Genomic DNA, 22,775 nt, shown 5'->3' with positions numbered 1-22,775 from the left:
GGCTGTGAATTTACCTTTCTAAAGGGTTTGGTGGTAGGACTGTCTGAAGTGGGCAGATCCCCAGGTGTGGCCATGAAGTGGGAGTCACACCCAGGTTTCACGGGTGTGGGCCGACTCCTGAAGAACTCGGGTCAGTCCACTCAAGAGCAGAGGAGTTGAGGAACCTGCCCGTCAACCCTTGCTGGCCCCTGTTTAGTAAAGTCTTCATATTCCAAAGTCAGAAGCACAGGTTTGAATACGAGGATCCTAATTCCGAGAGGGCAGGAGGGCAGTTTCACTGACTGTGCTTGGTATGTGGAAATTCATTATTCGTTCATCAGTAAACCTTTTCCAAAAGTGTGAATAAGGACCCAGCAGGGAACACGTTGGACACTACTTCCCTTCACAAAGCTGATGGTCCGCGACTGTTGTGGGGGTCACAGAACTTGCCTAGGGAGGAGACACTCCTGTTTGGAATCAAAGGCCTACCTGGCCTAGAGCTGGGCTGGGCTCTGCACCCATGGCTTCTATTCCGTGCTCAGTTCCCAGCCGCTCTGAGCTGGGTGTGTGCCAAGCCAATGAGAGGACCTAGTGAGCATTTTAATTAATACTGGGTAATTACGAGGTGGAACTTAGCCACCCCAAATGCCTTTGAGGTTACCCAGCCCATAGCTGGTCACTTGCTGGCTGGGCCGGGAAGGGAGAGGGAGACTGCTGTATGCACCCTGGGCCTTTGATCAGCACCTAGGCTGTGGCACGGACACCCCAGGAAGGTCTGCACCCCCACCCCCACCTGGCGTGGGTGAAGGTGACAACTTGGGAACCAGCCTAGCGTCTCCAACCCGCCTAACCGCCTCCCCGGGGCCTGTGGTCCACGCCACGCGGTCCGGCAGTGCGGGCCGGGCGCTCCAGGCGGCCCGGCGGGGCCTGCTTGGGCCTGACTCCTCTGCCTCAAGGGACGCGTTTGGCCTGGTGGGCGGTCCCGGCCTGGTCTGCCTGCGGCTCCCGAATGAACGTACCCCCGACACCGCTGCGACCCACAGGCCTTCCCAGCGCCGGCGCCTCACGGGCCAACAGCACAGCGGAGCTGGCCGCGCAGGCCGCGTGGTCCCGGCGCCCGCACACAGCTGAGCCCCTAAGTGCCGCAAACCGGCGGCGAAAGCGGGTGTTGAAAGAATGAACGAAAGAGCGCGGCGGCTGTTAGCGAAGCCCCTCCCTGAGCTCGCGGCCGCGGCGCACGCGCACTGGGGCCGGCGGCGGCGGCGCACGCGCTCGGGCCCGCGCGGGAGTTAGGGGCGCGCCGCGGCCTCGTGCGTCACAACGCGGCCCCGCGGCCGCCTCCCGCGCGCCCGCGTCGGCTCAGTGACGGCGGGCGGCACCGGGCTCGGCGGACGCGGCGCGGTCTGCGGCCGGAAGCGCTCAGGACCAGAGGGCGGCGCGAGCAGGGCCCGGCGGGGTCGCGCGCGAGGAGCTGGCGGCGCGGCGGCATGAGCCACATTCGCATCCCGCCGGGGCTCACGGAGCTGCTGCAGGGCTACACGGTGGAGGTGCTGCGGCAGCAGCCGCCGGACCTGGTCGACTTCGCCGTGGGCTACTTCACCCGCCTGCGCGAGGCCCGCTGCCCGGCCGAGCCCCCGGCCGCCCCTCCCGACGCCGGCGCCGCGGGGCTGCAGCCCGAGCCCGGCCCTGCGGCGGACGCGAGCGCGGGCAGCGAGTCCGACGACGAGGACCTGGATGGTAGGCGGGGCCGGGGGCCGTCCCGCGGGCTGCTGGGTAGGATCCGGGCCTGGGGGTCGGGCGGGGGACCCGGGGCGCGGCGGGGCCGGGGGGGCGCGGCCCGGTGGGAGGGGCGGCGCGGCTGGATCCGGGAGTCTGAGGGGCGGGCGTGCGGCGCGGCGGGGGGCGCGCCCGGGCCGGAGACTCTTGTCCGCTGGCGCCGCCCGGGGTTCGGTGCCCGGACGGCGGCTTCGGAAAGGGTTGGCTGGGAGCAGTGACTGGGGGACTTGGAAGCCCACGGAGACCTCGGAAGGTGAAGCGCACCCCCCGCAGGGCAGCGGCACCCGTCTCGTCGCGGCTGTAGTGCTTTGTCTCTGCCGAAGGGCTTTGGGGCCCTTTCCCGCGTCCCCGAGTCCGCTCTCTGAAACGTGGGCCCCGGAATGTGTGTGTATTTGGCTAACAGGAGTGGCCCCAGGTTGGGGAGGGCAACAGTAACTGCCTCGGTTCGCACGTGCGCCGCAGGAAGGGCGACGAGCGACTCTTCCTACATCTCATTTCAGCAAGGCTGTCAGCAATTCCATTTTCCCCCGTTGCTTCAACATGGGCTTTGCCAATGTAACAGCAGAATTATCCTCCTTTTGAACAGCCAAAATCTACAATAAAAACGTTTGAGACGTTAGTGTTATTAGATCGTACTGACAGCAACAGCTAGCTCTGAGTGAATCCACATTCAAGGCTCCCAGCTGGGAGGTAATTACCGTTCGTTGCCCTTGCAGATCGTAAGCTTCAGTGTCTGGACAACTTCCTTAAGTTTATTCACTCTGAGAGTAGAAACTTCTGTTTCCTTGGCTTAATTGCTTAATTGAGTTACAGGTTTTGCATCTTAAACCTGGAAATCAGAAGTTGTTATTTTCCAAACCTCTGCCACGGATTTACTTTATGGTCTATGTCAAGTTGTTAAACCTATTTGATTTCAGATTTACTTACCTCTAATATGGGAACAGTGAGGACAATCTCCCCAAGATAAATGCTTTTTAAAAGCTTTATTTCAGCTGTGACTTCTACATTTGATTCAATGTCATATGTATAAATCACAAAACTAATCTGCTTTCCGACCATTTTTACTTAAATAAAACATTATAAAAATTAGTCCTAGATGAGTACAACAGAGTTTACAAGTTCTGTGTTTTATCTTCCTTCTTGTCATCTTTATCTTTTTCAAATTTGAGTTGACTTTAATCTTTGTAACCCTGCTTTATTTTATACATTTAAATATTTTTTTGTTTAGATCTCTTAAGTGGCTGTGCTGTGTATAATTATAGAAAGCAACACAAGGTGAACTATTTACAGATAATGAACTAAAAATACATTGCACACAATGAGATACCACTTCACACCCATGAGGAATGCTATTATGAAAGAAAAAAAAAAACAGTAAGTAGCAAGTGTTGGTGAGGATGTAGAGAAGTTGGGACCCTTAGCTAATCACTGTAGGAATGACTGCTGTGGAAAACAGTTTGGCAGTTCCTCAAAAAGTTAAAGCAGAATTACTGTAGGATCAAGCAACTCAACTGCTATGTGTATACTCAAAGGAATTGAAAGCAGGGAGATGAACTTAACGCTTGCACACCCATGTTCATAGCAGCATGATTCACTATAGCCAAAAGGTATTAACAGCCCATGCGTCCATCAGCATATGAATGGATGAACGCAATGTGGTCCATACATGCACTGAAGTGCTGTTCATCCTTAGAAAGGGGTGGAATTCTGATATGTGCCACAACATGGAGGACCCTTGAGAACAGTATGCTAGTACAATATGCCAGACACAGAAGGACAAATACTGTATGATCCCATTTATATAAGGTACCTAGATAGGCAAATTCCTAGAGACAGAAAGTAGAATAGAGGTTAGTGGGCTGGGGGAGCAAGTAGTAGGGAGTATTGTTTAATAGGTACAGAATTTTTGCTTGGGATGATGAAATAGTTCTGAAATTGGGTAGGAGGGGTGGTTGCACAATACATGTTTTTAATGCCATGAGTTGTACACCTAAATGTTTAAAACAGTTTTAGGATAACGTGTATTTTACCACAGTTTTTAAAAAGACAAAAACACATTGCATCTCCAGTGATTAGGAACGTTAGATCAATAAGCCCACAAATACCTAAAATTAGAAATTTTAGACCTGTATATACCAAGGGGACTGCTTAGTCAACCACCAATTCAGTTTATAAAATTGACATTTGAAGCAGTCAGAAAAGTTACTAGCTATTACTAATTTGTTTTCATAACAGTTCTGGTATCAAACAGCATAGCAGTGTGAGGTATAATGAGTAATTAGTCTTGGGAAGATCTAAAGAGCTCAGACTTAAGTTAGTCTGACTGTATCCGCATCAGAGCAATAATCAGTTGGCACCAGACTTGAGACACTTCCGTGGTCACCATTGAAACATTTATACTTGTGGGTCTCCCAGCATTTTTTTTTTGTAACAGTTTTATGAAATATAATTCAGATACCACATAATTCACCCATTTAAAATGTATAGTTCAGTGGTTTTGGTATACTTATAGATAAGTGTGACCATCAGCATCGATCCTAGAACATTCTCATCACTCCAAGAAAAACCCCATATCCTTTAGATGTTGCATGTCCCCTCCACCCTTGGCACCCCCAGTCTGCCTTCTGTCTCCACAGATCTGTCTATCCTGGGTATTCCCGACAAATGGAATTGTACAGTATATGGTCATTCTCTCCTGACTTCTTTCATGGAGCATGTTCTCAGAGTTCATCAGTGTCATAGCCTATATTACTGTGTCATTCTTGGTTGCTGTAGGGACGTACCACATTTTACTTACCCACTCATCAGTTGATGCACATGTAGGTTGTATCTACTTTTTGACTACTACAAATAATGCTGCTGTGAGCATTCATGTGAACAAGTTCTTGTGTGGACATATGTTTTCAACTCTCTTTGGCATGTACACTTAGGAGTAGAATTGCCGGGCCATACGTTAACTCTATGTTTAACCTTTTGAGGAACTGCCAGCCTGTTTTCCCAAAGCGGCCACACTATTTGACATTCTGACCAGCAGTGTGTGAGGGCTCCAGTTCCTTCACATCCTTGTCCACACTTACTTTTTTCTCACAGCCACCCTTTTGGGTGGGAAGTAGTACTTACTGCCCTCCTGCTTTGCAGCCCCTAATGGTGGTGAGCATCTTTCCATGTGTTTGTCAGTCATTTGTGTATCTTCTTTGGAGAAATGTCTGTTCAAGTCCTTTGTTCATTTATTTTTTTATTTATATATATATTTTTTATTTTGGTATCATTAATCTACAATTACATGAGGAACATTATGTTTACTAGACTCCCCCCATCACCAGGTTCCCCCCCACATACTCCATTAACAGTCACTATCCATCAGTGTAGTAAGATGCTGTACAATCACTACTTGTCTTCTCTGTGTTGTACAGCCCTCCCTGTGCCCCCCACCCCCTACATTATGTGTGGTAATCATAATGCACCCCCCCTTTTTTTCCCTTATCCCTCCCTCCCCATCCACCCTCCCCAGTCCCTTTCTCTTTGGTAACTGTTAGTCAATTCTTGGGTTCTGTGAGTCTGCTGCTATATTTTTCCTTCAGTTTTTCCTTTGTTCTTATACCCCACAGATAAATGAAATAATTTGATACTTGTCTTTCTCTGCCTGGCTTATTTCACTGAGTGTAATACCCTCTAGCTCCATCCATGTTGTTGCAAATGGTAGGATTTGTTTCCTTCTTATGCCTGAATAATATTCCATTGTGTATATGTACCACATCTTCTTTATCCATTCATCTACTGATGGACATTTAGGTTACTTCCATTTCTTGGCTGTTGTAAATAGCGCTGCGATAGACATAGGGGTGCATCTGTCTTTGAAACTGTGCTCCTGCATTCTTAGTGTAAATTCCTAGGAGTGGGATTCCTGGGTCAAATGGTATTTCTATTTTGAGTTTTTTGAGGAACCTCCATACTGCTTTCTGCAATGGTTGAACTAATTTACATTCCCACCAGCAGTGTAGGAGGGTTCCCCTTTCTCCACAGCCTCGCCAACATTTGTTGTCTGTCTTTTGGTTGGTGGTGATCCTTACTGGTGTGAGGTGATAATCTCATTGTGGTTTTAATTTGCATTTCTCTGATGACAAGCGATGTGGAGCATCTTTTCGTGTGTCTGTTGGCCATCTGAATTTCTTCTTTGGAGAAGTGTCTGTTCATATCCTCTGCCCATTTTTTAATTGGCTTATTTGCTTTTTGTTTGTTGAGGTGCGTGAGCTCTTTATATATTTTGGATGTCAACCCTTTATTGGATCTGTCATTTATGAATATATTCTCCCATACTGTAGGATGCCTTTTTGTTCTATTGGTGGTGTCCTTTGCTGTACAGAAGCTTTTCAGCTTGATATAGTCCCACTTGTACATTTTTGCTTTTGTTTCCCTTGCCTGGGGAGATATGTTCATGAATAAGTTGCTCATGTTTATGTCCAAGAGATTTTTTGCCTATGTTTTTTCCTAAGAGTTTTATGGTTTCATGACTTACGTTCAGGTCTTTGATCCATTTTGAGTTTACTTTTGTGTATGGGGTTAGACAATAATCCAGTTTCATTCTCTTACATGTAGCTGTCCAGTTTCGCCAATACCAGCTATTGAAGAGGCTGTCATTCCCCCATTGTATGTCCATGGCTCCTTTATCTTATATTAATTAACCATATATGTTTGGGTTAGTATCTGGACTCTATCCTGTTCCACTGGTCTGTGGGTCTGTTCTTGTGCCAGTACCGGATTGTCTTGATTACTGTGGCTTTGTAGTAGAGCTTGAAGTTGGGGAGCGAGATCCCTCCCACTTTATTCTTCCTTCTCAGGATTGCTTTGGCTATTCAGGGTCTTTGGTGGTTCCATATGAATTTTAGAACTATTTGTTCCAGTTCGTTGAAGAATGCTGTTGGTATTTTGATAAGGATTGCATTGAATCTGTAGATTGCTTTAGGCAGGATGGCCATTTTGACAATATTAATTCTTCCTACCCAAGAGCATGGGATGAGTTTCCATTTGTTTGTGTCCTCTTTAATTTCTCTTAAAAGTGTCTTGTAGTTTTCAGGGTATAGGTGTTTCACTTCCTTGGTTAGGTTTATTCCTAGGTATTTTATTCTTTTTGATGCAATTGTGAATGGAATTGTTTTCCTGATTTCTCTTTCTGCTAGTTCATCATTAGTATGTATAGGAAAGCAACAGATTTCTATGTATTAATTTTGTATCCTGCAACTTTGCTGAAGTCATATTAGTTCTAGTAGTTTTGGAGTGGAGTATTTAGGGTTTTTTATGTACAGTATCATGTCATCTGCAGATAGTAACAGTTTGACTTCTTCTTTACCAATCTGAATGCCTTGTATTTCTTTGTGTTGTCTGATTGCCGTGGCTAGGACCTCCAGAACTATGTTGAATAACAGTGGGGAGAGTGGGTATCCCTGTCTTGTTCCCGATCTTACAGGAAAAGCTTTCAGCTTCTCCCTGAGAGTTTTTATCATGAATGGATGTTGAATTTTGTCGAATGCTTTTTCAGCATCTATGGGGATGATCATGTGGTTTTTGTCCTTCCTTTTGTTGATGTGGTGGATGATGTTGATGGATTTTCGACTGTTGTACCATCCTTGCATCCCTGGGATGAATCCCACTTGGTCATGGTATACGATCCTTTTGATGTATTTTTGAATTTGTTCTGGTAATATTTTGTTGAGTGTTTTTGCATCTATGTTCATCAGGGATATTGGTCTGTAATTTTCTTTTTTGGTGGGGTCTTTGCCTGGTTTTGGTATTAGAGTGATGCTAGCTTCATAGAATGAGTTTGGGAGTATTCTCTCCTCTTCTATTTTTTGGAAAACTTTAAGGAGAATGGATATTATGTCTTCTCTATATGTCTGATAAAATTCAGCGGTGAATCCGTCTGGACCAGGAGTTTGTTCTTGGGTAGTTTTTTTATTACCAATTCACTTTGTTCGCTTTTTAATTGGGCTTTTTGTCTTTTTTAAATTTCTGAGTTCTTAAGAGTTTTTTTATATATATTCTAAACAAGTCCTTTATCAGATATATGACTTACAAATATTTTCTCTCATTAGTGGGTTGCTTATTTCACTGTCTTTTAAAGCAGAAAAGGTTTTAGTTCTAGTGAAGACCAATGTCTCGCTTTCTTTGGCTTCCACTCCTATTTAAGAAACCATTGCCAGGTCCAAGGTCATGAAGATCAGCCTCTGTGTTTTCTTCTAAGTGTCTTATGGTTTTAGCTTTTACGTAGAGGTCTTTGGTACATTTTAAGTTGTTTTTATATAAGATGTGAGGTGGTCCATCCTTCCATACGTGGATATATCAGTTGTTCCAGCACTGTTTATTAGGAAGGCAGTTCTTCGCCATTTAACTGTGTTGGTGTTCGTGTAGAAGCCAGTTGATGGCAAGGGTGAGAGTCTGTTTCCAGCTCTCCATCCTGTTCTGTTGACCTGTGTGTGTGCCGGTACCACACTGTCTTGATTACTGTATATTTGTAGTAACTTTGGAATCAGAAAGTGTGAGTTTTCCAACTTTACTCTTTTCAAGATTGTTTTGGCTATTTTGAATCCCTTGAATTTCCATATGAATTTTAGGATTAGTTCGTCAATTTCTGCAAAGAAGCCAACTGGGATTTTGATAAGAACTACCTCGAATTTGTAGATTAATTTGGAGAGTGTTGCTATCTTAACAGTATTGACTCTTTTGATCTATGAATATGGGATGTCTTTCCACTTATTTAGATTTTCTTTCATTTCCGAATTAAGGAGCAACCATGTTTTGTATGCTCAGAGCATAGGTTCATAGGTTTGCACTTCTATTGTTTATTCCTAAGTAATTTATTCCTTTTGGTGCTATTGTAAATGGAATTTTTTTCTTGATTTCATTTTCTAATTGCTCATTGCTGGTATGTAGAAATACAGTTAATTCGTACTGATATTGCTGGACTTGTTTATTAGTTCTAATAGCTTTTTAGTGGACTTCTCTGGATTTTTCCCCAGCATATTTAACTGCCCGGAATATACCCCGTAACATAGGAGCTGGGCAGAACTGCCGCAGCAGGGATTTTGGGAATCGCTTCCCAGTAAACGCCTGCAGCTCACGCATCTGGTTCTGGCCATGGTTTGATGCTGCTGAGCCACTTCTTGGGACTCTCCCCCTGGCCTCCTCTCTGTCCTTCCGGCGCTGGTGAGCTTCAGAATCCAGTTCATTGCCTGTGCTTCCTCAGTGAGTGACTCTCTCCCTGAGTATTCTTTACCCTCTCTCCCTCTCCATCCCCATCTCCCCCCTTTTCCTCCCCTGTATTTCAGTCTCTGGGTTCTCATCTTCTCCCCACAGCTGGACACAGCTGAGCATCGGCAGGTCCCCACCCTCTCTTCTCCACCCCATCCATTCTCAGTGCCATCACCAAAACTACCTTTCTTTTCTCCCTGATTTTAAAATTGTGACAAAATGTACATAAGGCAAAATTTGCCATTTTAACAATTTTTAGGTGTACAATTCAGTGACATAAGTACCTGCACAAGGTTATGCCGTCCCCTTTTTCAGTTAAGTAAACTTTGTGAAGTAACACTTGCATGCAAAAAGGTGCACAGATCATAAACGTGCGGTTTGGACGTGTGTACAGCAGACAGCCTCTGTGCCCCATCAAGACCAGTGCCCTCACGTCACGAGCATACATTTCATGTGATTGTAACACTCATGCAGCTCTGCGGTGAGGACAGCCAGCATTTAGTAAGCCAGTTTCCTTCCCTCTCAGTATTGGTGTTCAGTGGTTTATTGGCATTATCTCGTTGAATACTCCCAATCCTTTAAGGTAGGAATTGTGGTTTTCTCCATTTTGCAGTTGAGGAAATTGAGGCCTAGAGATTACACAAAATCATAAAATAAGCAGGATTGGTCTCTAGGCTGTAATTAGTACCATCTCACTGTTCATATTATTTCCTACCTGAACTGCCTTTCACTTTTTTCTTGCCTTATTCTTTTTTATTGAAAAGGCTGTAAGCATTATATTTCTGTATATAATCATAATTTTTATTGTAGTAGAATACACATAAAATACACCATTTTACCATCTTAAAGCATACAGTTGATGCATATTAAGTACATTCATTTATTTTGTGCAACAATCACCACTATTTTGTTCTTTTTTTCAAGATCATTTTGGGTTTTCAGAACTCCTTACAATGCCTTATGAATTTTAGGATCAGCTTTTCCATTTCTGCAAAAAAAGCCTGTGTTCTTAAATTCCGTCCTCCGAGTGTTGCAGATGTACACAGCTACCACCGACCTTTTCCCGTGAGCTTGTGCCCTGCAGCCTGTGGCTTCTGTAGGGTTTTCTGTATATAAGACCGTGCCATCTGTGAATAGTTTTATTTGTTCCTTTCCAGTTTGAATGTCTTTTATTTATTTTTCTTGCCTAATTGCTCTGGCTAGGATGTGGGAGTTTTTATCCTATAAGGGTGTTGGATTTTGTCAGACACTTTTTTTGAGTCAGTTGACATGATCACATGTTTCTTTTCTCTTCATTCTTTTAATGTGCTGTGTTTTGTTACACTGACTGACTGAATTTTGTGTATTGAATGAGCCCTGCATTCCTGGGGTCAGTCGCACTCGGTCATGGTGGAAAGATCTTATAAAATGCTGCTGGGTTTAGTTTGCTAGGATTTTGTTGTCATAATATTTCTTTACTGCATTTTGTAACTCAAGTGAATATATTATACTCTTCTTAGTTATTTATTCCCCATTTAAATTGCTTCCAAATATTTGCTAGTAAGAGATTTTTTATGCATACACTTTTTTTTTAAACTAGTAATTTATTAATAGCTGATTCAAGCATCTGCAGGGTGACGTCTGCCTCAGTACTGATGGACCCAAAGGCCTGCAGCGTGAGCCTGGGGTGCTGTGGACCCTCACCTGGAGACGATCCCAAGCTTTAGCACCTCCAGCACAAGCACACGTGCTCGTGGTGGTGCTGAGTCTCGAGTGTCTTGTCTTTTCTCCTCTTGGCAGTCGGTGCACAGCTCTGGGGGGAGCCCACACTACTGCTGCGGTGTTGGGGGGACCTGGCCCACCGCTGGCCCACGGGTGATTTTCGGTTGGGCAAGCAGCCCGGCCACGCCACACAGCCGGCAGCGTCGGTCGGCTGTGGCCTCCTCTTCCTTGGAGGGCGTAAGGCTTGTGGCTCGTGTTCGGCTCGCTCCCGTAGCAGGGATCGCTACAAAGAGGGTTATTGTGTCAAAGGTTGTGTTGTCTTTTGGCCTTGAAAGTACTGTCTGGTCACATTGCTCTCAGAAGGCTTCTGTCCATCAGTACACATGGTCACCAGCAACATGTGAGTCCAAATTCATTGTGCACTTTAGAGCACAAGGTATTAAAAATCTTTAAAAAGTATTACTTTTTGGAAAGTTTTCTTTAGTGTTTTAGTTTCACTTTTGTCCATTTTGGGGAGGTTGAACTGTATCTTAAGGTCATATCTGCTCATGTTCAGTGCGGTGCTGTGTGTCGGAGGTGCCCATCTGGATAACACTGGTGAGAACTACTGGCCCCTTGCTTTTGGGAGGTGGGGGGAGGAAGGGCCCAGTTGGCCCCTCCTCACCCACACCTGGGTGAACCTCGTGGTGTCCTGGGGATTCCAGGGGGTGGGCAGTAGTAAGGAAAACCTGTTTGTCTACTCAGGGCACTAATGGCATGGCTCCACATGAGCGCCGACCCTCGGCTGAGGGCCCGGGGCCTCAGGATGGACCCCACTTCTGGCACCGGGGCAAGTCCAGGCCTCCTGTACTTCTGACTGTCTGGCTGTTGACCAGGGTCCCTGCAGCCCCCTCCTCGAGCGTCACAATCTGCTGGAGAGGCTCCCATACTCAGGGGGGGTGCTGTGCTGTTGGGCCGTTACCAGAGCCACAACTCGGGGACAGACCGGTGAGCGCAGGGCTCGTGGCCCTGCCACTGCCCGCCTTCAGCCCTCAGCCCTTTAGTTTGTGGAGGGGCCATTATGTGGGCATTGGTCACCAGCCGTCCAGGGCTCTTCTCCCCTCCCCGGAGGTCGGGCCAGTTCCCCTAGTGACGGGCCCCCAGCCGGGAGTCCCACTGGCTGCGCCTGGAGGCCCAGGGGCCCGTTGTGGGTCAGCAGGCTCCTGTCGGGGAGTGGGGGGACAGGGTCAGGAGCTGGCCCGGAGCCGGGGAGGTGCACAGGGGCTTCTCAGGGTAGCACAGTGTCACGCTTGGAAACTTAAAAAAATGAATCCTTTTTCTGTCTGTCTCTTTTTCTTTCTTCCTTCCCCCTCCCCGCCCCTAGCCTATTCCTTACCTTCTTCCTTCTTTCTTTTTAATGAAGTGAAGACAGAGTTGGACCCACTGCATGAACCTGATGGGCCTGCAGGGCGGGGAGCAGGCCTGGAGCTCGGGGACAGGGGTGGCGGTGGGCGAGGTGCAGGCGAGGAGCGTAAGGCCATGCGTGGCCCTCGAGGCCCCTGGACTCTGGGTTTAAGCAGGCCGGGGCAGAACCCAGTGGAAGATGCGGGGGGCCGGGGACCAGCAGTTAGGGCCCCTCTGTGCCCTTGGTCTTCATGTTCACCCTCCTGCAAGTCCTGTGTGGGAAACAACTGCCTCTACTTATTTAGCTGCTGTGCTGGCTTTGATCGGCCTGTGTTTTCTGTTTTTCCTTTCTGTGCTTTGCAATTGAGATCATTCATGTGAATTCACCTTTTTAAAGCATACAGTCCAGTGGCTTTAGTATGTTCACAGGGTTGCGCGGCCACCGCCTCTGCCGAGCTCCAGAACATTCTCAGCACCAGGAAGAAGCCCTGTTACTGTCACCCGATCCCTCCCCCTCCGTCCCTGCCAGCAGTCTAGCTTGTCTTCTACGCATTTGCTGTTCTGGGCATTTCATATGCATGGACACGTACAACATGTGGTCCAGAATGTCTCTAGCTTCTTTCAGCCTAATGTCTTCAAGGCCCATTACACGGCAGCACTGGAGTGCCCCACTGTCTCCTACAGCCGAAGGCCATTCCTCCATGTGTGTCTCCCACAGTCCGTGGGGCTGTTGGCCGACGGGTGTTCGGGCGGCTGCTGTGTTTTGGCTGCACGTCCTGTGTGTTTCCTTGCCCGGGCACCTGTCTTCGGTTCCTCCGTGTGTCCACCTCAGCACAATTGTGGGGCCACATGGCAATTCTATGCTGAGCTTTTCAAGGCGGCGCCGAGTATTCTCTGCAGCGGCTGCACTGTTTTGCCTTGCGGCCAGTGTGCCTTGCCCACGCCCCGCGCATGGCTGCCCCAGTGGGCGTGGGCTGGTGCCTCGCTGTGCTCCACCCCACTCCCCCGTGACCCCCAGCGATGTGCATCTTTTCCCGCTCAGCTCGTCCATTTGCAACCCTTGGAGAAATATCTGTTCAGGTCTTTTGTCCTTAGTAATTGGCTTTGTCTTTTTGCTGCTGAGCTGTAAGAGTTCTTTCTGTGTTTTGGAGACTGGCTCTGTACCCGATAGGTGATTTGTAAGCACTTTATCTGTCTTCCTGAGTTGTGTATTACATTCTCGAACCACGTGAGGTTTACATGTTGATGAAGTCTGGCCGCCCTTTGGGTGTGGGGCGCGGTCTGCTCTCCGGGGTCCCCACCCCAGCTCTGCCCTCTGCTTGCGTGCCCACGGGCTTCTCTCAGACACCTTGCCCTCTCCAGGCCATTCTCCCGCAGCTAGAAAGACTGTTGTGAAGTGGAGATCGGATGGATCCCTTTCATCTCCCGGGTAAATCCCCGCGGGTGGAGTGAGGCCCCCACGGCCTGCAGACTCTGGCCCCGCTTCCCCTCTGCCTCCTCTCTCCGGCCCCGCCCCTCCTCACCTGCTGAGCTTGTGTCCACACGTGCCAGGCTCGGTCCCCTGCCTCTCCCTGAGTCTCGAGAGCCGCTGGCTCCTGGCCTTTAGGCCTCAGCTTCAAAGAGGCTTTTCCGCACTGCCCTGCTGGAGCGGCCGCCTCCTGGGGCCCAGTAGCGCCCCAGGTCACAGGAGAGCCCTAACAGTGGTCTGGAATGCTCTCTCAGTAGAACAGAAGCTCCCGGAAGACAGGGAGCCTCCTGTCTTGTTCTCTGTCCCCAGGGCCTAGTGTGCAGCCTGGCCCGTAGTGGGTACTTATAGAGCCCTTGCAAATGAGTGAATGAGGGAGTGTGTGGCCCAGGACCTGACTGGAGACTGGTGCCCCAGAGCGCATCGCAGGAGCCCGGGGCGCAGCTGAGAGGGGACCGGCCTGGCCGCAGGGCCGCGGCAGTGAGAGCAGCGGAGGGTCGGCTTGGGGGCCAGCGCTGCTGTGGTGAGACCCAGCTGTGACTCCCGCAGTTGTGTGGGGTCGTGGCCCACCAGTGCCCAGCGCTGTGGTGGGGTGGGCCTTTGTGGATCTCGTGAGGGCGAGACGCCCTCAGCGACAGCCATCAGGGAGCTTTGAAAACAGAGGTCTGTTATTTACAGGACCTGGGAATTAGCGCGCGTGGGGCCACCCAGCAAGGTCGTGGGTGGACAGAAAGCGGGTCTGGGGTTCTGCTGTATTGGGGTTGAGGTTGGGGACCCAGGCTTTCGAGGGCTCACTCCTTGTTGCTGAATTTAAAACAGTGGGAATTCAAAGCGGGGGTGGGGGTGGGGATAGAGAAAACCATGGCCCAAATGGTTGCATATGGAAATGAACCAAGATTTCTCAAACAGGGGCCTCAGGGGAGGCGGCCTGGCCCTTTATCTAGAGTGGCCTTTGCAGAAGCCGGTGCCTCTGCAGTCAAAGCTCAAGTCAGGCAGGGAAGGGAAAAGCAAGCTGGGATCAGGGCCACCCTGCGCAGGCCAGAGGCTGCAGCGGGCTGTGGAGGACGCCAGGTGCCGACGGTTAGGGAAGCCAGAGGCTGCAGCAGATTGTGGACACCAGGTACCGACAGTCAGGGAGGCTAGAGGCTGCAGCGAAGACACCAGGTACCGACGGTCAGGGAGGCCAGAGGCTGCAGCAGGTTATGGACACCAGGTGCTGACGGTCCGGGAGGCCAGAGGCTGCAGCAGGTTATGGACACCAGGTGCCGACGGTCAGGGAGGCTAGGGACTGCAGTGAGCTGTGGAGGACGCCAGGTGCCAGCGGTCAGGGGCTCTGTGAGGGGTGACTGGCTGCAGCAGGGTGAGACGAGCAGTGGGGAGTGCCTTTGGACAGGGTGAGGACAGCACTGGTGGCAGCTGGGGGGACGGGTGGTGTGAGGGAAGGCTTGGGTTTTGCCTTGTGAAGGTAGTGCCCCCCTTACCATGTTAACGGCAGAGGAGGGGGCCGCAGAGAGCTATGGCTGGTGCAGCCAGAGCCTGTGAGGCGGCCGGGGTGGGTGGAGCAGGGAGTGGGGACAGCACATTTAGAACCTGGAAAGCATCGCTAGTCTTGGCTGTTATTTAATTTAAAGGACAATATAAGATTTTACTCCTCTATGCCCTTGATGTAAGGCCTAGTCTTTTAGGACAAGGGGAATGCGTAAGCTTGGAAAATTATCTCTGAAACAGGTTATTGATTTTTCTGGCTTATCTGTCTATTGGCCGTTCCGAATGCCATGGACATATGAAAGAGAAGCAGATGCATTTTTTTTTAAAGGTTTCTATAATTTAGACCTTTCTGGGGTTTTGGTTTCTTTAAAAAATCAATTTCTTCATCAAGAAATATGTTACATAGTAAAGGAAAACAGCTTGTTAGGTCTGCTTTCAGGACTCAAAACTCTTCATTATCTAATGAGATGGACTATTTCTGGGTGATTTTATTTGCTGGAATTTTTCATCTGTTGCCCTTATAAACTTCCCTGTTAGTTTCTTGAAAAAAATTAAAGGTCACCATTATGATGGGACTACCGGAAGCACTTGCAATAGTGAGTGAGTCACTGAGTTTTATGTTGTGGTTTCTGGTGTTATGTTGGTGATTTAATTACCCAGTCATTGTTTTTTGATGGAGATACTTCATTGAGAATTCAGACTTCCTACATTTTCTTTAGTTCTGCCTCTGGTCTGTAGACTTGGAATAAAGAATGCAGCCTCCGCGGTCTGCCCACCGACGGGAGCACCTTGACGCTAGGGCCGCCCGGTGCCCGAGTCACACACCGCGCCCCTGCCCCTTGCTGTGCCCACACACGCCCCATCTCCCACCCTCAAGAGCGGCAGGGCAGTTGCCCAGGCTGCCAAGGCTCAGCAGCTTCCTGCACAGGGAGTGTGGGGCTGCTGCTCTGCACCCGGGGTGTCTGTGGCGACACACCCTCTGCCGTCTCTGAAAGTGGCTGTGAGACTGTGTTGTGTGGAAGAAATAATTTTCCAAACACAAGAGAAAAGGTGCGCTCTCTTCGTGGGGGGCGCTTCCCAAGGAAACCCTGTTGAAAGAGCTGTAGGCCACTTCCTGATGGGCCCAAGAGGGGAGCTGAGCACTGGCAGTAGCCCACATGCGGTGCCTCAGGGCCACCCGAAGGGCCATGTGCAGCCAGGCACCAGGGCGTAGGCGTGGGCCGGGGCCTGGGCTGCGCACTGCCAGGGCCTGGCTTCGCTGTTTTTGCGCAGGTCAGCCTTAGTTTACAGCTCTGTTGAAGAATGAGGGAGTATTTCAAGATTAGATGTTTACCCACTGAAAACTGATTAAGGCTTACTGTTCAAATAAAAGCAACTTTAGGAATAATGGGAGAACTCTTGCCCATTCAGAATTGTTTTGTGGTGATTTTAGATGATGTGGCTCCAGGAATGACAAGAGGGGTTGGTACAGCCGGGTTTCTGTCCCTAGGAGCACATGGCCTGGCAGGAGGCTCCCTGCACATGGCACCTTCACAGTACCTGTTTCTCGGGTAATTTTTCCTGTTCAGTCTAAACTTTAGTATTTGATTCTTTGGAATTAAAAAAACAAAAGTAAGAGTGTTCAGAGACTGGTAATGAGACTGAAAACTTTTAGCTCGTATTAGTTCTTTTGTATTTGAGGTTCCATTTAAATGAATTTAAAGTCTAAAAATAGATGGCTTGAGTTTTTCTCAGTCCAAGCACTGAAATCTGCCTTAAATTTGTTAGCAAGTTTTAAGATGGGATAGCCACAAGATAATTGTTTGTGAAGACCATGACTGATGGTGTGGAAATTTGGATAAACCAGTGGCTGGACAATTATCATCCAGTTTACAGTGCTATAATTAAGTACTTCTGTTTTTTGAGGCATCCAGTACTTTTAAAGATAAGTAAAATTATTATTAGAGGAGGATTTGGTTCCTACTGTAAATACACATATTTATCACCTTTAGTCATGTTCTTGATGGCTCTTTTGGACAAGATTATTGAGGCTCTTTTGTTTGGTGACCCTGTGATCATTAATAGGGCAGATGGTTTATCTTCCTTCGCCAGACCAGGGGTCATTGCCCAACTAATGGGCTGATTTCTCAGCTCGCAGAAGAAAAGCCCCATGTGCTTGGTGGTGTTTCAGGGTTTCTTCTTGTGACCTCGGAGGATGGTTTTAATGCATCCCAAAGTCTGTAAGTGGTGCACAGTCTGGTAGATGAATGGCAACTGAAATGCTAATGAAGGAGGGTGGGATTTGGTGCCCCTAAAACAACTGGGCGTAAGTGGCCTTGGAGATCTGTTTTTACGTTTGTCTTTATTTTTGTAAGTTGGCTGAGGAGTTTTAGCAGTTTGCTTTTATGGCATAATGAAGAATGTATCTGGCCTTTGTCCCAGATTCCTGGCACAGAGCTTCTAAAATTTAGAATTTCCCAAGTTATAGGAGTGTGTTGTCATTTATGAACCCTTTGGAGAACACCTGCGTTTATGTTAATGAGCTGATTCAGGATGGGGCCTGGTCATCCGAAGTCATTTGAGTATTGGGGCTTTGAGCCAGTCTGACCTCTGCAAAAAGAAGGGGGCTGGACAGGTGGAGAAAGACAAGTTATCAAATGATTTCACTCATCTGTAGAGTATAAGGACAAAGAAAAACTGAAGGAACAAAACAGCGGCAGAAGCACAGAACCCAAGAATGGACTAACAGTTACCGAAGGGAAAGGAACTGGGGAAGATGGGTGAGAAGGGAGGGATAAGGGGAAAAAGGGGCATTATGATTAGCACCCATAATGTGGTGGAGGGCACAGGGAAGGCTGTACAACACAAAGACAAGTAGTGACTCTATAACATCTTACTACACTGATGGACAGTGACTAATGGGGCATGGGATGGGGACTTGATAATGGGGAGTCTAGTAACCACAATGTTGCTCATATAATTGTATATTAATGATAAATAAATTAATAAATAATAGGTAGGTAGGTAAATAGATGATAGATAGATACATAGATACGTAGATATAGATAGATGGATAATAGATAGATAGATGATAAGAAGAAAACAAATCCTACCATTTGCAGCAACATGGATGGAGCTAGAGGGTATTATGCTCAGTGAAATAAGCCAGGCGGAGAAAGACAAGCACCAAATGATTTCACTCATATGTGGAGCATAAGAACAAAGCAAAAACTCAAAGAACAAAAACAGCAGCAGAATCACAAAACCCAAAAATGGACTAACAGTTACCTAAGGGAAAGGGACTGGGGAGAGTGGGTGTGAAGGAGGGATAAGGGGGGAAAAGGGGCATTACGATTGGCACACATAATGTAGTGGGCGGGACACGGGGAGGGCGGTACAACACCGAGAAGACAAGTAGTGATTCTGTAGCATCTTACTACGCTGATGGACAGTGACTGTAATGGGGTATGTGGGGGACTTGATAATGGGGGGAGTCTAGTAACCACAATTTTGCCCATGTAATTGTATATTAATGATACCAAAAAAAAAAAAGAGAAGCATCATAAATGCATTCTCTTCAAATTGGCAAACTATCACAATTGTTAAATACCTTGTTAATTAAACTCTCCTAAAACAAAAAACAAAAACAAAACAATAAGAAGGTGGCTGGAAACTGAGTTAAAGCATGTGGCCCATGATTCAGTCAGCCATGTACATGGAGTGGAGCTTCAGGAAGAACTTTGAGCACCAAAGCTTGGTGGAGCTGCCTGGTGGGCGAACACATTTAGGTGGTGGGAGGGTGACGCCCCTGATTCCGTAAGGAGACGGGGTGGAAACTCTGTGTTCAGGATCCTGCACACCTTCCCTCTGAGTTTCTTCCTTTGGCTGGTCCTGGTTTGCATCCTTTACTATAAAACCTAAGTATAGCCCTTTCCAGAGTTCTTTGAGTCGTTCTAGCAAACCAAACCCAGGAGTTATAGGAACCTCTGAATTTGTAGCCAGTTGGTCAGAAATGGGGTGGCCTGGGGACCCCCAAAGTGCAATTGTAAGGGCAGTCTAATTGGGAACCAAGTCTTTTAACTGTGGAGTCTGATGATAGTCTGGGCGACCAGCATCACAACCGTATTGAAATACACCAGTTTGGTGTCAGAACGGTCTTACATTCTTAATGTAATTCCACTGAAGTTGGTAGCCCGATGTGAGATGAGAGAAGCTGTTTCCCAGGAAGTGACAGGCTTTCCGTCCTTTACTTCTGGAGTAGTAGGGAGGCACCTGTCCGGTGCACTGATGGTCTGTGCCAGACAGCAGTGGCGGGAAAGGCCGCATCCCCGCTTGGAGGCACCTTTGGTCTGAGGTGCTTCCACCGGGGACGCCTGTGCTGTGGCCAAGGAGTGCTCAGCCCTTGGAATGCAGCCGTCTCCTCCGAGTCTTAACTTTGGGGCAGCACTGGGGACAGATCTTTCAGGCAGTGGGTATTTTGGGAGCAGAAAGGTGTCGAGCCTACTAGTGTGTGGAGGGTGGAGGGCTGGGGGTGGCAACGGTCGCTCAGGGTAAGTGGCTGTACCTCCTGGCTGCATGTGTGTTAGGACAGTGCTTTGCAGACAGGGGTAAACAAACCGCCTGTACCAGCTTCACTCTGCCCCCTGTTGTCCCCCCCTCCCTCCCAGAAATGTTTTTTTTAATGGGAAATGTCTGTTATTGACAGTGGGAAGAATACTGAAATAACCCCCCCTCTACCCATCACCCAACTTCATTGACTCGTGGCAGATGAGATGAGGGCCCTGCTCTTACCTACAGTGTTGCCAATTTCCCTTGGGGAATACTTACCTGTGCATTTGCCCTGCTGACTTTAAGTTGCCACCCACACAATTTCACTGAACAAGGAGCTGGGAAAAGATTCTCAGAATCTGCCCTCCTGACCTGGTGCAAGCTTAGCGCTGGTTCACGAGTCATTCCCACTCAAACCACCCTCCTCCCAGATTATCAAAAAAAATTCCAGAAATAATTTTATCCATAAGTATTTAAGTTTATATCTCTAAGGACTAGTTTTAAAAATATACCCACAAAACTTTTATTACATCTAAAATAATTAATAAAAATTTCTTAGTATCAAACATTCAGTGTGTGTTCAAACTTCCACACACATCTCCGAATAAGGCCCACAGGCTATATTTCGGTGCTTTCTCTCTTAAGCCCCTTCTAATCTATAGGATATCCCCCACCCACCCCCGTCTTTTCCTTTGAAGCTTATTTGTAGAGGAAAGTTTATTTTCACAGTCTGGAGTTTGCTGACTGCACCCCGTGATGTGTGCATCGAAGTCCCCGCCCCTGCTCCTCCTCTGAAGGACTGGTCAGCAGCTCTCAGGGCTCCGGGGTCAGCAACCCGAGTGTCGCCTGGAATCGTGAGCGATACAGTGAGACTGGGCCTCGCTCCGGCCCATTGGGTCGGAACTACCGAGGATGGCCTGTAGCCTGTGTTTTAACTAGTTTAACAAGGATTTAACTGTATCTGATGCTTTGGTCCATTACCTTTTGTACTTATTATGCTCATATTAACCCATCTGTGTGTACTGGGAGTTTCCTCAAGTTTTGTCCTAATTCCTTTGACGTGTTCCTCCTGGTCTCATAATGTCCTTGATCTCTGATAGATTTTCTCGTCTTATTCCATGTTTAGCTCCAGACCAGGAAGCAGCAGTTTCTTCAAGAAGCCCTGTTTCCCTTTAGGCAAAATAGTAGAGACCCGATCTGGGTGGCAGGAGGACTCATTTCCACCAGGATGGTCACAATGCCAATTCCAATTTGGGGCCGTGCTGCTTTTACCCAACCTAATGTGTATCCCTTCTTGGATGCAGAAAATGCCGGCATTCAGTAGCAGTACATAGGCATGCATTTTCCTTATCTCATAATGCCCACATGCCAGCCTTAGAATCCGAAGACTAATAGTACAATTACTGAAAACTGTTAAAAGGCTTTCTTGCATTCTCACCACCTTCGGGCAACACGCACCGGGACGCCCAGTGGGGCCGCTCGAAATGGCTGTGGCTCTCCTCCCGCTCACTCCGCAGTGAGTTTGCTGTGTGTTCCGGGGGTTGCTTTTTCAGATTTGATTTTATATTTATGTAAATATTCTTTTACATGGCTCAAACTCAGATCTACGTAATAAGGCATATTCAGGGAGCCTGGCTTCCACCCTTGCAGACTCCCTCCTTCCCCCAGTGCTGTGGTTTTCTTCAACCTTGGGAGCTTTTAAGAAACACTGATGCTCAGACTCCACATGGAGGCAATCAGTTCACAATTTGGGAGGGAAATTAGAAGACAGTAAGACCCAGGCCTCAGTATTTTTCACAGGTTTCCCGCTGGTTCTTATGGATACCCAAGGTTAAAAACTGCTGACATGGTTTATTCTAATACCATATTGTACCACTAAAACACACAGACACAGGGTACACCGATTTTGATTCCTTCCTCCCTTTCTTAGAGCCTGGGAAGCGCATGACCGCACCCCTCACCAACACCTTGACCTGGAGCAGCCCTCCCAGGGCTGCCCTGCCACCTGCTGCAGTCAGACATTGTCAACACGGTAGACAGCATGGGGCTTAAGCAAAAAAGTGACGCTTTTTCTTCTAAAGCGTCATATTTGAAAAACATAAAAGGAATTCTAAACATACTTATGTAATTCTGAAAGTTAAGAATCCTGGGTTATTGTGAACACACAACATGAGGTGTGCATCTTATTGCAGGATTCAGGTTTGCTAACCAGCATGGGTGTCATTTCCATTTAATCACTGTCTTGTGTTCCAACTATAACATGTGACATTTTGTGTAAGGAAATGGGAATGGCTCACTTTTTCTAATCTGCTGTTTGGGGGAAGGTGGAAGCTGACCGGGCCCTGGGGCAGCCAGGTGACGCTGGTCTGTGTCCTGCAGCAGGAATGATCCTCAGGGCCTGGGTGGTTTGTATTCCCTGAGCGGGAGTCTCCGGCCCTGCCTGGCCGTGCTCCGTGCCCCTCTGATGTGGCCCCCAGGCCCCACTGCTCCCTGCTTCTGACTTGCCAGTCTGTTCCTATACTCCGGGCCCTGGCAGGTGTTATCCTCTGCCCATGAGGTGTGGACTGCACTGGGCATGACCCACTGTTACTGCCCCTGGGTTTAGGAGGTCGTGGGAAGTAGCTTAAGCCATCTGGTGGGAGAGGAAGGTGGCACTGCCCTCAAGGTGGGCACCTGGAGGAGCCCAGCTGTGCTGATAGTTGGTTCTCTTCCAGACCGGCTAAGTTCCCTGTCCAGCCTGCAGTGCTATGTCCCTGCCTGCGCTCAGCCAGCAGTGGCAGTGTGGGTCAGGAGAGGGCAGGGGCCGTGTGTCAGGCTCTTCTGCCCTGGGCTGATACTCTGCGCAGGCTCCCTTCTGCCCTCAGGGCAGCGCCCCTCCTGTCTGCCCCCAGCCAGTTCATGACATAGCGGCAAAGCTCTGGCAAAGTGTTGTAGATGGGGACTGGGGTACAGAGGTCTCACCACCTATCTGGTGTGTGGTGCTGGGGGACCCAGGCTGGCCCCCGGATGCCCCTGCTGCTCTGCAGGCGCTCAGCCAGGGCTTACACGGTGCAGCACCCACAGCGCACAACCCATGGGCCTCAAGCCCAGGCCTCCCTTCAGGGTGGGACTTCAGTGCCACCGAAGGTGGTCTCCACTGCCTCCTCCCTGCCTCTGCACTCCGCTCGGCTCCCATCAGGATGTGGAGCGCTGAGCCCAGTCCTCCGCTGCA

The 22,775-nt window shown here is 48.6% G+C and overlaps 1 protein-coding gene across 3 annotated transcripts in view; it reads left to right on the top strand.

The window, feature by feature from the left end:
* The first annotated feature begins 349 nt into the window (after nucleotides 1-349).
* PRKAR2A (protein kinase cAMP-dependent type II regulatory subunit alpha) overlaps nucleotides 350-22,775 on the top strand; it is a 63,174-nt gene continuing 40,748 nt past the window's right edge. Inside the window, exon 1 of one of the 3 annotated variants that reach the window (XM_073230579.1) lies at nucleotides 350-1,752. In XM_073230579.1, the coding sequence (XP_073086680.1) occupies nucleotides 1,467-1,752 (286 nt within the window). In that variant the 5' untranslated portion in view covers nucleotides 350-1,466. The remainder of the gene's footprint in view (nucleotides 1,753-22,775) is intronic. The other 2 variants (XM_073230577.1, XM_073230578.1) reach the window with 2 other exon arrangements.

This window comes from Manis javanica, chromosome 3 (genome assembly GCF_040802235.1).
Source record: "Manis javanica isolate MJ-LG chromosome 3, MJ_LKY, whole genome shotgun sequence".
NCBI classification, from domain to species: domain Eukaryota; kingdom Metazoa; phylum Chordata; class Mammalia; order Pholidota; family Manidae; genus Manis; species Manis javanica.
Note: the sequence above shows the minus strand (reverse complement) of the source record. Positions and strands in the feature narration are given on the sequence as shown.